A 13,116-nucleotide genomic window follows, 5' to 3' on the forward strand; every position below is an offset into this window, starting at 1 on the left:
CCAAAGCCCCTTCAAATTTAATACTGCTTCATCTAGCATTAAAGCTAAAGCATGAATTTGTATCATTCCCAGCTTGTCCACACAGAACAATTGGAATGTAAAAGCTGCTGCCCTTTTGAAACAGCCAAATATATAGTGCGTCCATATCCATAATATATATGATCAGTAGACAGCAACTGTCTTCTAAACCAGCTGGGTGAGTGTTCAACCCACACAAATGAGCAAAAAAGTTCCTGTGAATTAAATAGTGATACATTGGTAACTATTTTATTCAATGTGGGTATTAGTGCAGACTTGTGGATATACTTTCAGCAAAGGTCTGTGATGGCTTTTCACATTTGCAAATGCTACCTACTGTTGGAGTCTGCAGACAGATGAATTGTACCTTTCTACTTCTCTTTGACACTTTAAGCTGTACTTCTCACCTTTCACTCAGTTGGCAAAACACTTCATCATCTGGACACAAATTGCCTTCCATCCCTTTTTTATTAACTAGAGTTCACAAACTCTAAAAAACCCACATTAGGTAAATGAGACTGAAGAAAATTTTTCTCACATGTTAATTATTTTTATGCTAGTTAGATTGTCTTGACGTGTATTTTTGAATCCCTGAATTTAGCAGTTTCTCTTCCTTTCCTAAAGACAAGAATAGTTATGCTATCAGTAGAAGATCTATACCACATATATTTGAACAGTTTGCAGTAGTAAGGGATACAAAAGCCCCAAACCAGCAAAACTTTTCCTGATGAGATGCCATAATCTTGCAGTCATCAGCTTCAGACAGTAACAGAAGCTGCAGTATTTGCATCTCAAATAGTGCACGTTACACGTAACACCAGTTTGTCCAGTATCTTAATGCTACTTGATACAGTTTAAGTAAATTCTACTCTTTATTTTATAAGAAATAGGATTCATCCCTGGAGGGCCATTTTAAATGTAAAAGAAATAATAAAAGAAAAGAATACTTGAAGTTGTAGTTAGCATTATAGTTAATTATAACTATAAGTTATAGTCTTTTAGGATGTGAATTCTTACAAGAACACTGCAGTGAAATCTGTATGTATTCTACGGCTATGGAACGTACCACTGCTAAAAAATTATGCTCTGGACTTTTGCAGGCAAACAAAATTGGTGACAGAAGTTTGAACTTGCCCTTCTAATCTTTAATGGGTTGATTTCTCTGAACCTTAAAGGCAGCATTCTAGAATGTATTGAAAACTGAATATATGAATATATAAAATAAATCGAATATCAGAATAACAATAGAGAAGGCACTGGGTTGCTGGGATGATAACAATAGAAAGGATAATGGCAAAGTCCTGTACTTAGGACAGAACAATCTTATGTACTGGTACAGGCTGGGAGCTGACTGGCTGGGCAGCAGCTCTGCAGAAAAGAAGCTAGGGGTTACAGTGGACAATAAGCTGAATATGAGCCAGCAGTGTGCTCTTGTTGCCAAGAAGGCTAACGGCATACTGGGCTGCATTGGTAGGTGTGTTGCCAGCAGAGGGGGGGAAGTGATTATTCCCCTCTATTCAGTACTGTGTCTGGTTTGGGCCCTCCATGACAGAAAGGATATGGACGAATTGGAGTCCAGTGGAGGGCAACAAAAATGGTTCAGGCCCTGGAGCACATGACTTACGAGGCGAAGCTGAGGGAACTGGGCTTACTGAGAAGTATAATGGTTTCAAGTTGCAGCAAGGGAAGTTTAAGTTACATATTAGGAAAAACTTTCTCTTGGGGTAGTAAAACACTGGAACAGGTAACCCAGAGAGGCTGTGGAATCTCCATCCTTGGAGGTTTTTAAGACCCAACTAAACAAAGCCTTGGCTGGGATGATGTAGTTGGGGATGGCCCTGCTTTGAGCATTACTTGGACTAGATACCTCCTGAGGTCCCTTCCAACCCTAATTTTTCCAACCTTATGATTCTATGGATTGCTTGTTGTTGTTTTCATATTTAAATCAATAACACTTCCATCTACATTATATATTTACATTCAGTTTTTTATGCTGCTTTTCCCAACCAGGGTTCAGGGTGGCTTATAAAATTGGAGAATGATAACAGAGAGCAAAACAACTTAAAAGGGAACATAAACCAGAGTCCCCATAAACAATATTTCAACCTAGCTTTGTTTGGTAAATGCCTGCCCAAATAGGGAGGATTTACATTGCTTCTGAAAGATGTCCAGGCTTCACCTCTGGAGGGAGAAGGGGTTCTAAAGCTGAGGAGGGACTACCAAAAACAGCTTCTCGTATGTTTTTTCCAAGCTTATTTACCACACTAGTAGTATTTGCAGGTAGTTCTTATCTTGGGAATCGGGAATGGCAACAGGACTTCTGTCGTCCTAAAAGATAGGCCTCACAATACTTTTGCACAGCCAGGTTTCATCATCTTGAGGTGGGAATGTGTCTGCTGTATGCTGTTATGCCATACACAAAGTCCTTTTCTGGAGTGATGTGGATGGGATTCCTGGAGTTAACACCTCATTAAGAAACATGGAAAATTCACTTCTGACAGAGGGTTTTTTTCAGGCTATCTAAGCTCAAGATGACATCCCTGTATAAGATAGCAAGCTTTTTTTTTCAGGTAGATTTTTTTTTTTTTTAAACGAAACTCAAGTGTCTGTACCTTATTTCAGTTCTTCTCTAAGGAACTAGAATGAAGGTTGTTTGGTTACCTTTGCCTTCAAGTGTTTTGTGGGTTTATCAGTCTAATCTTGTTTCTCAATCTTCTGTCTTTTGAACTGCATATTTTAACTAATCGCAGTATTCTTTTAAATACCTTCTCATAATACAATTATATATTAACAACTTTAATTTTACCTTCAGGTTTTATTGTACTGCTTCACCTAGTGTTATGAATTTATACACCATATCCAGTGGGGAGGACATATCAGATAAAGAAAAAAAGTGTAATGATGTAATTTAGCTTAAAACAATAAAGGCTAGAGCCAATTTAAATCAATGAGACTTGCCTGCTTTGGGGACATCCTTTAGCAAGGGTGCCTAGTATTACTTCCCTACTGGAAAACTTCACAGTAGATGATCCTCTGTCTTGCAAATAACTTAGAAATGAGAGCAGACTTGTCCTTTCCAACTGTAACTGCAGGACAGGTTCATGAAGTGAGAGACATTGTCAGTCATGTACTTTAAACTAGATTATGAATGAGTTTATATGCTATTTCCGTGAACAGCAATGTAACCAAATATGTGATTCTTATCCTAAATATGAAATGAATAATTTCTTATAATTATTGTCATTTTCAGACTGGTTTCAGTAGATGGATCTCATGGCTTTTTACAGTGTGAAGAATTCAGTATTTATTTAGGCCATCATAACAGAATGCTATGTCTTTTTAATCTTCCTTTAAAGCTTTGAATCACAAGCCACCCAGGTAGTATAAATGAAAGATACAATACTGCAGTAAACATTCTCAGACTCCATCCCTTGTTCAGAGGTCTCAGAAATAAAGCAAAACACCTGCGCAGCCTTTCTTCCTGGAATGCTTAGATGTGGTGTTCAGAAACTGAAGAACCAACATACCCTTCCACCTCTCACAATAGTTAGCAGTGATCAAGACAGCAGTTTCTTTTAGAACAGATGCTAGTAAAAATGCAGCCTTTTATTACTTTAAAGGTGGGACCAGGTTGATTCAGACTCTTGTAAAATAAAAAAAAATATCTGTAAGAGAGGGAAATGCTGATCAGTGGGCACGTCTACACATTTATTAATGAGAAGTAAGCACATTTAGTTTAGTACTTGCTTAATGAAGTACAAACGAAATGAGCAGTAACTACAGTTACTGCACAGTAGCACAGCATGCTTTTTTTTTGTGATGCTTACTGCACTGTAGCCTAATAACACTGCAGTAGCATACTAGCACGTTTTTTGACCAACACGCTACTGCACAGTGTTATTAGGCTACTGCACAGTAAACGTCTCATGTAGACATTTGGTAAATCCTAAACACTGCTTTGGGCAACTCTGAAATGAGCATATGGGAACTGAAAGAACAATGTGCTAACCCATTAAATATGGATGCAGAATTACAGGAAATCCAAAACTTACAATTTGGTTTGGGATAAATTTTGTACCTCAGTCTTTTTCTTTTATTGGATACCACTGTAAACGCAAGGGAGCACACGAAGCACAGGCAGTTCTAGCAGTCTAACCTACTGGTAACTTGGAAGGACTTTCCAATTGGCTTCATCTGAGAATACCAGCCTCTTCATAGTTTGGCCAGCCCATAATAGGATCTCTGCAGGTAATATACCTAAAAGGAAGCAAGGCTCTGAACATACCTAAAAGGAAGCAAGGCTATTTATAATGTCTCTTTTGTAAGATACGTGTCTTCAGGACCTCACATATTGTAAGTGTGACTATATACCTCACCTAAATCAACTTTCTTAGTCCTCTGGAACTCTGCAACAAAATCATGAAAGATAGTTATGCAAGGCCTCACACTTGAATTATCCCTGCAGAAAAATAATTAGTGAGGCAGGGATTAACACGGGCCTTGTGCTCTCCTTCCCCAGAGAATTTCAGTAGGAAGATGCTGGGGGCATTTGCTTAGGACATTGCTTTCTGCATATGGCTTCATCAGAAACAGCATGGTGGGTTTTATATGAGGCCTTTACAAAGATGATTTTTAAAGGTGCTAGCTGGAGAGGCAGGATGGGCTGCCCCTATAAATGAAATTTGAGTTCATAACCATGCCAAGTGTTGCCTGATATTTTGGAAGTTAATAGATTGTACTCTTTAGAGATTGCACAGTACTCTGTGACACAGGTCTTTCTTTCAAACCCATTTTATTAGGCAAGTAAAAGTACAAGAGAAATGAAAGATAACGCACAGTTATACTATTGTTTGACAACACACTTAGCTCCCTTGCAATTGAAGTGGGCTTACCTCATGCTGCTGGGGAGCCTGATGGACTCTTACAGATTCACCAGAGGAAAGTGAGTCCTAGGTACTCTCTCTTATCTCTACCTCTCTACCATTTTTTATGTCCAGGTGGCTCCCTTTGCAGCCCAGCAACATGCATCTGATTGGCCACTGACCTGACATTGCCCAGTAACCCACATCTGGCTGGCTATCAGACAGACACTGTCCAGGAACTATTTACAGAAACCCTAACAACAAACATACAGATTAACTATTTATAGATCCTTGCAAGCTACCGCTGGCAGGCAGCTCAGCCCCTAAATTGGAGTTTCACCAAGTAAAAGGGTCCTCAAGACGTACAAAGTATTTAGGGGAAAAAAAGCTGTGTATGACAGAGATGTGGCTAGGAATTTTGGTGCCCTGGGCCCCAGGAGCTGACTGTCTAAATCAGCACACCGGTACTTACGCCTCACTCTCCCACCCCTAGTTATGCTACTGATCATAGTTTTATAGTTTGTAGGGTCGGAAGGGACCCTACATCTAGTCCGACCCCCTGCCATGGCAGGAAAGAATACTGGAGTCAAATGACCCCAGCAAGGTGTTCATCTAGCCTCCTCTTAAACACCCCCAGGGTAGGAGCCTGCACCACTTCTCTTGGAAGCTGGTTCCAGGCCCTAGCCGCCCTGACTGTGAAGTAGCGCCTCCTGATATCTAACCTAAACCCACCCTCTGCCAGCTTGTGACTGTTATTCCTGGTCACTCCTGGCGGTGCTCGGGGAAACAGCGACTTCCCCAATGCCTGCTGATCCCCCCTGATTAGTTTATAACAGGCCATAAGATCCCCCCTCAGCCTTCACTTTTGGAGGCTAAACAGGTTCAGGTCCCGCAGCCTGTCCTCATAGGGTCTGCCCTGTTGTCCCCTGATCCTACGAGCGGCCCTCCTCTGGACCCTCTCCATGTTGTTGACATCCCTCTTGAAGTGCGGCACCCAGAATTGGACGCAATACTCCAGCTGCGGCCTGACCAGTGCCTCATAGAGGGGGAAGATCACCTCCTTGGACCTGCTCGAGATGCATCTGTGGATACATGCCAAGGTGCGGTTCGCCTTCCTTACTGCCTCTCCACACTGCCGGCCCATGTTCATCTTGGAGTCAATGATGACCCCCAGATCTCTTTCCGCCTCTGTGCTGACAAGAGGGGAGTTCCCCAACCTGTAGGTATGGTGCCGGTTGTTCCTCCCCAGGTGCATCACCTTGCACTTGTCTGTGTTGAAATCCATCCTATTCTCGTCCGCCCACCCTTGTAACCTGTCTAGGTCTGATTGTAGCGTGTTGCATCCTTCCAATGTTCCCATGTCCCCCCACATCTTAGTGTCATCAGCATATTTGAACAGGGTGCTTTTTACCCCCTCATCCAAATCGCTGATGAAGATGTTGAACAGTGCGGGCCTGAAGACCGAGCCCTGCGGAACCCCACTGCCCACGTCCTTCCAGGTTGAGAAGGACCTGTCCGCTACCACCCTCTGGGTGCGACCCTCCAGCCAGTTGGCGACTCATTTGACTGTGATCATGGTACAGTGCAACTTGGTGTTACCTTCCATGTAAACTGTACGCTGAAATGCAGTGGCAGATGCAGAGAAGGTGCAATGCAGCTGCCCTTTGCCAGAGGGTCTGGCCAGAGCATAGGGTGTGAGTGCTGCCACTGCCATTCAACCCCTTCCTTCTTTCCCCTTTTGCTGAATTGAGCTGGAAGGGCAAGGGAGGAAAAGGGTAAATGCTGCTTCTTTCTGCCCCTGGGCTCTGGAGCCACCCAAAAGCAGGAGCTTCAGTAGGAACTGCACTGACCAGACAGTGAGTGAACTCAAGAGTTCACTGCAAATGCTCAGTATAGCTAAAGGGAGTATAGTGAAAGGGAGCAACACACCCCTTGTCTCATTCCTGGATCCCCTACTGCTAAAATGTTTTATACAGTGAAATACAGTGTCAGTGGTTTTCAAATTGACCTGTAAGGTATAGTGATGCCACATCAGTCCACCTTCAGATATAGGGATCATTGCCCAGCACAGGGCTGTTACAAAGTTGACACATAAAGTCTTTCACCAACTAAAATCCAGAGTACTTCTCTCTGTATCCTTATACATATGCTTCCTTTCACTCTTTGTCAAGTACTAATTTAACTGCAACAAAATCTGTAGGTTGGAACCAGAACTGGAGTTTTAGTGAACACAAAAGGTGAGCAGAAACAGATTGCACAGTGATCTGGAGAGTTTAAAGTGTAGGGGTTGGAAATACAGACTAGTAAGGGTGAAGTTCTTGACCAAGATATGATAATTTAGGAAAGCATATTTTAAAAGAAGAGCTTTCACTAAGAAGATATGTTCATCATTAAAGTTAATTTTTATATTTTCTATGTTGAAATGATAGTGAGGGGTGTGTAGGATCTAGATAGGAAGTTTGAAAGGGAGGCATGTTATAGAGAGTATTTTGATTCAAAAAGAGAAGAACTTAGAATCACACACTTAACACAAAATTAAATGGAATAGGCAAAGAAAAAAAGAGGTTTTCATATTGGATTTAGACTAAGAGGGAGAGCTTTTGAGGAAGAAGGACACAGAGAGGCTGTTCATGTACGGTAAAAAGATGCAGATCTAACATACTTGATTAAATTGTTTGAAGGGAGAAAATGGAGGCTGGTGTTAAATTGGAGGCAGGATCTCCTGGTACAGTATAACATGAGACAGACTAATGTAAATTAATGGAGTTTTAATCCAAAAAAACCCCCATGTGTTTATGGTACTGGTGTAATTCCGGAAACAACCTGAGGAAACTTTTTTTGTTAGACCAAATGCATATCCTGTACCCTTCCAGAGCTGATGGTCTATTTGATTCAAATTCTAATACCCCCTTCACATGCAAAAACTGACACGTGAAAATATATCATAGCTGGGAACCACTTTTTCTTAGTGGGAGGTTCTATTTGATCTTGAACATTAAATGAGAATTTCTTCTTTTGGGGGTTTCTCTTTTTTCTTAAGAGATTGGCAGTGAGTAGGAAAGGAATCCGTTACTAGAGAGGCCTTTGGTGTACCAGGCACAACATCTGCAACATCAAAGAAGCATAGCAGTCTGTATTTAAGAGATGTGTTTTGGTCTTTTTTCCAGTCTTAGTTTCCAGCGGCACATGCACGCAGCAAGCACTGCCTAGAGACAAGGTCTGCAGTCCGGCTCTTATGGGCAGTAGTTCTCATTGTTGGTCCCGCAGTTTCTAGCCTGAGACATTCCTCACACCACAGATTTATCTGTGTCGCTCATTTCTTTTCCCACAGGATGTAGTGGTTAAGCCACCGTGTTGTTCATAGATATTTTACAGTGGTGTAAGAATGGTTGTTATAGGATCTTACCAAGGATTAGCTACAGCCCCATAAGGTGAGAGAGGAAGTGATTTCATCATAGCTAGGTGACATAGCAGTTAGGACTGCAGGATGTTGTAGCAGGGAACTGAAGTGGTTCCCCACAATAAAGTAATCAGCCTTTTTTTCGTAACCCCAGCAACAGTAAGCCTATGTTGTAGAAATTTCCATCCTTTTGAGTGTTGTGTAGTCACAGGAGGGGAAATCAGTAATTATATGTGGTAGTTTGCAGACACCGCATTAGAAGTTCCCCAGTTAAGGTTCAGAAGTCCACAGAAGAAGTTTTTGATTTGTTTGACCACCACAGGACTATAAAAATCCCTCTTATTCTGCAGCTGTATCCACAGGAGTAGCAATGGATTTCATCATCTGCTGTTAATCAGGAATGTAATTCTAGTTGCATCTTCCTTGTGTGCAGCTAGCTAAATAAACTGGCATGCTTAAACTTGTTGGCTTGATGTACCACCTATATTCAGGATAAACCCTTCATGTTTCCATTCGACCATTCGCCAGAGGACTTTTGCTTTGGCCAGCCCCCTTAACATGGATCTTTCATTTTGGTTTCTAATAGTATCCCAGCAATAAACTTTGGAGTTTCTAGTTTGTTGTTCTTGTTAAATTTTAAAGATAATTGCATTCAAACTTAGTCTTTCTAGCGGCTGCTGTCTAGACCTTCAAAGAAGTCATAATGTTGATTTTGTGCTATCTTCATGCCAAAGATGTTGATTACCACAAACACCAAGTTATAATGTAACTAAGAACAGCCCAAGGTGAAATTGGGCTGAGGGAAAGAGAACCCATTTTAAAAGGTGAAATGCAGAAAATGAGTGGCCAGATGTATTGTTTTTATATATTTTCCGTCATTACAAGGGTACTACAGGAATTAATTTGGATTGTGGTTTTCAAACAAGTCTAAGGGAGTTAAATACTTAAAATGCATTGTAACAGAATGGAATTTAAATGCCTAATGGCATTAGTTCACTTTGAAAGCCGCAGTTTAAGAATCTGTAAAATTCTCTGAAGACACAAATTTGTGCACTAACTAAGCAGCTGTATTATATTTTCTGTTGAATCACCCTGAAACCACTTGAAACCAAATGAGTGATGTGTACAACATCTTCAATTCCACTTCACAAGTTTTCTGAATGAGAGGTGTTATATTTCCAGTGTTTACCTCTGTACACCCTTCTATTCCTAAGATGGCAGTGAGATAATTTTGTCAAGTGCTACAATGCACTGAAACTTGTCAGCTCACACCATGCAGAGCTTCTCAAGGTTATTGCTTTTACTTTGTGCAGCCCGTGTCCCCTCCCATATTGAAGTTAAAGTTAAATCTCCTCTCCATAAATCATTCTTTCATATATGATTCCCAGTTCATGTAATAATTTTTCTGAAAAAAGTCTTATTTGTTATTATTCTCAAAAATCCAGATCAGAAATTCCAGTGTAATAGAGGAGATTTAAATCTGTACATGTAATAACAAAGAAAGAAATTATTAAAAACCAATCAGTTAAATACAATAAACACAGTAAGCTCAGAGAAAGCTGCCATCTTTCTCATGCCAATCATGAGTGGCATGAGAGCTAATAAAGTCCTGAATAAGTCCCAAGTACTGTCCGATAGAAAAGAACACACAATTTTTCTGGCTGAAGTGAACAAGTAAACTTTTGTATCATTTCCTAATTATAGGGAGTTTTAAGTATAATTTAGTAGTAACCTACTGTTAACCCCGAATTTAAACACTAGAACTTGCCTGTAACAGCCTTTAAAGTCTCTGCTATTCTCACGCAGTCAAATGAAATCTGAATTCTCAACCAGAAGAAGGATCATTAAAATCACAGTTTCCACTGAGAAACCATTCAGCTATGTAGAGTGTGAAACATTAATAGGAATCTCTACAGATAACTTGGAACAGTCATTTAATGAATCTTATTATTTTACTAGTTCTTCAATGATGTAATGATTCACTGCAAGCCCGATGAGTGGCATGAAACAGATACATAGGACAGATGCATGTCTCAGGGTTGGCCCTGTGGACTGGATTAGACCCACACTGCCACTTCTCCCTTCCAAATGCTGAATCCAGTGCCTGTGGTGCTTGCTGTAGCCAGTCGAGAACTACACCATACATAGCACCTGTTCCAGCCAGTCCAGGGCAGATGCCATGTGCAGCATGGGTCCCAAACTGGCTGGAGTGGGTGCTGCAAGTCGCACAGTCTCCAACCAGTTACAGCAAGCAGATCTGTTATGCAGGGGACCGACCCAGAGTCCTTTTCCTACCCCCCACCTTCCCATTTCCCTTCCTTTCCCCTTGCCCACTTGCTGGATCCAGCACTCACTCTAGCCAGTCTGGGGCTGCACTGCATGCAGTGCTTACTTCAAGACCCATCCTGCATATGGCCCCCATTCCAAACTGGTTGTAACAGGCATTGCATGCAACTCCCATCCTGGAGCATGAGCTACATGTGCTGGATCTGGCATACGGAAAGGGATCAGATGATGTGACACCATGGGTTCCATATGTGGTTAATGGTCTGTGTAAAAAAATTCCTTCAAACAGTTTTTAATTCTTTTCCTTTTAATTTACGTAGTTGTATCTTGTTCTTGCAGCACAAAGTCATAATTAGGAATTCCCTACTGATTTCATACAGCTTGTTGTTTTATGAATTTCCATTATCTCCAATTCAACTTATTTATATACTAATACTTCTCACCTTTTAATCTAGGAAGATTTTTGTCTTCTCAGTTCTTTTGACTCATGCACATTTTTCTGTTTTTTGCTTTATCCTCTTTGAAAATTGAATTTGACATTCCAAACTAGGAATGTATTTTTTTTCTAGAGTTTAGGTATATATTATGGCATTCTTAGTATTTTCAGTGTTCGGTTCTCTTCCATATGTTAATATGCCTTCACAGCTTGTTTGCTTTTGATGAAGTCAGCATGTTTAAAAGATGTTTTCACTGAGCTGTCCACTGTGATGTCAGTGCCTTTTTTAAAGGTATTTAAACTGAGGCGTTAGTTTCCATGTGTATGCATGCAGAGTGCAGTTCTCATTAGAGGCATTTTAGAAAATGAAACAGTTACAAAGCAAACTGGGCTACCAAATTAAGCAAACTGCATGTACGCTCCAATTTTCATTATTTTTTATGGTTATATTTAATATGTAGTATGTTGTATCAACAGAAATTACTGTGTTCTTTTCATATTTACAAATTTCATGGAGTTTGGCATATATAACATAGTGTGCAGTGTTTAAAGGTGCCTTTTTGTCTGTTCCCTTTAGCCTTCATGTTTATTTTGGAAGAACAAACTGAGTTTCTTATGCTTTCTTTTTCATAGACTCAGAATCGCATGAAGCTGATGGCAGATAACTATGAGGATGACCACTTCAAATCCTCATCCCATTCCAATCAAACTAACCACAAGCCCTCCCCTGACCAGGTAATATTTCCCTCCTTTTTTCTTCTTAAATGGTTTTTAATTTGACTATTTTGAGCCAACTACAGCTTTTCCTAATGTACCTGCAGTACCTGGGAAGAAAAATCATATTCCTTACTGAACAAAAACGATGGAAATTTTTGCAGCTGTTGCATAGACTTTGTAGCAGATCTTGCTAAAATGCACAGATGTTTACAAGTACTAAACTGGGTGTTGGAGTGGGAGGGGGAAAAGCCAGCAACAATGTTAATATTTTGAATATCTCATAAAATGTAAGGTAAGAATTGTCTCCTAACATATTCAGATTCCAGTAACTTGTCAGCATTTATGTACTTGGAATAGTTGTGTCATTCCTCCTTTAACTCATGAGAAGAATAATTTATTATACTAAATGTCCTGTATTGATTCTCTCCTTAAATAGCAGGGAATTTCGGTCAGGATCAGCTTCCTAATCTCTGGATTCTGTGTGAGCAGTTCCTTTCATTTCCCATGAGGAAATACTGGCTTCTATGCCAAATGAGCACAGACTACTCCCTCAGAAACTCAATGGGCCATGAACTGAAAGAAAATCAATTTGCCACCTCCAAAGCATAGTACAGCTTCATGTGTCATTTGCAAACACAGCCATGGATTTCGTAATTATCAGAGGGATTACCTATCCCTTGAGTAGCTCAGGACATGCCAGCCTAATTACAAATCCATGTTGAAATCTCCCCCTTTTCAGTTTAATTAAAATATTCACAAACTTTAATCACTGCCTGGACTGCTTTGCAGGAAGGAATGCCTTGCACCTTTCTCAGTCCTTTGGTTTGACATAAAAAGGGAAATGATGACCTTCAAAGGAAGCTGCAAAAGACAAGGGTCTTTTAAAAGAGTGGATCATGGTGATGGGAACCAAGAGGAGGATGACCCTGGAAGAAGGAGGGAACAAAAGTATAAATGCACATATATCACCCCAAAATCCTTATCACAGTATCTCCTTTCATATCTATGACAGACTCCTTCTTAAAACACTATGAGAAAAATGTTAAGACAAACATGGATTTCTCAGAAGGATAGAAGTAATGCAAACAGGAATGAGTATCTCATTTCCAAACATCTTTCCAACCTCTCTTCCCACTGGCTTGAGGTTACAAATGAAGAACCCAGTGAATTGAGTGATTTGAGTCCTCCAAGACATTCTTTGAAGATGTCAGCCATATTTTCTTTGTAAGAGGAATATCGCTCTTGCAAGTTAATACAGTGGTTTTCAAACTCATTTTTGAGTGAAAGTTTATCCACCCTTTTACACATTGAAATTCTGTGATGAAACTCAAGACGTTTCCATAATGTATACGAGAATAAACACAATGATGGTTTGAACAGGGCTAAAACAGAAAGGA

At 40.3% G+C, this 13,116-nt stretch overlaps 1 protein-coding gene across 15 annotated transcripts in view; it reads left to right on the forward strand.

Moving 5' to 3' along the window:
* ERC1 (ELKS/RAB6-interacting/CAST family member 1) overlaps window positions 1–13,116 on the forward strand; it is a 478,195-nt gene that overhangs the window by 402,855 nt on the left and 62,224 nt on the right. For all 15 annotated transcript variants that reach the window (XM_090043415.1, XM_090043421.1, XM_090043417.1 and 12 more), the window contains one exon: window positions 11,636–11,737. In XM_090043415.1, coding sequence (XP_089899541.1) covers window positions 11,636–11,737 — 102 coding nt within the window. The remainder of the gene's footprint in view (window positions 1–11,635; window positions 11,738–13,116) is intronic.

The sequence above is a fragment of the Crocodylus siamensis genome, chromosome 4 (assembly GCF_052110815.1).
Source record: "Crocodylus siamensis isolate JL-2025a chromosome 4, ASM5211081v1, whole genome shotgun sequence".
NCBI classification, from domain to species: domain Eukaryota; kingdom Metazoa; phylum Chordata; order Crocodylia; family Crocodylidae; genus Crocodylus; species Crocodylus siamensis.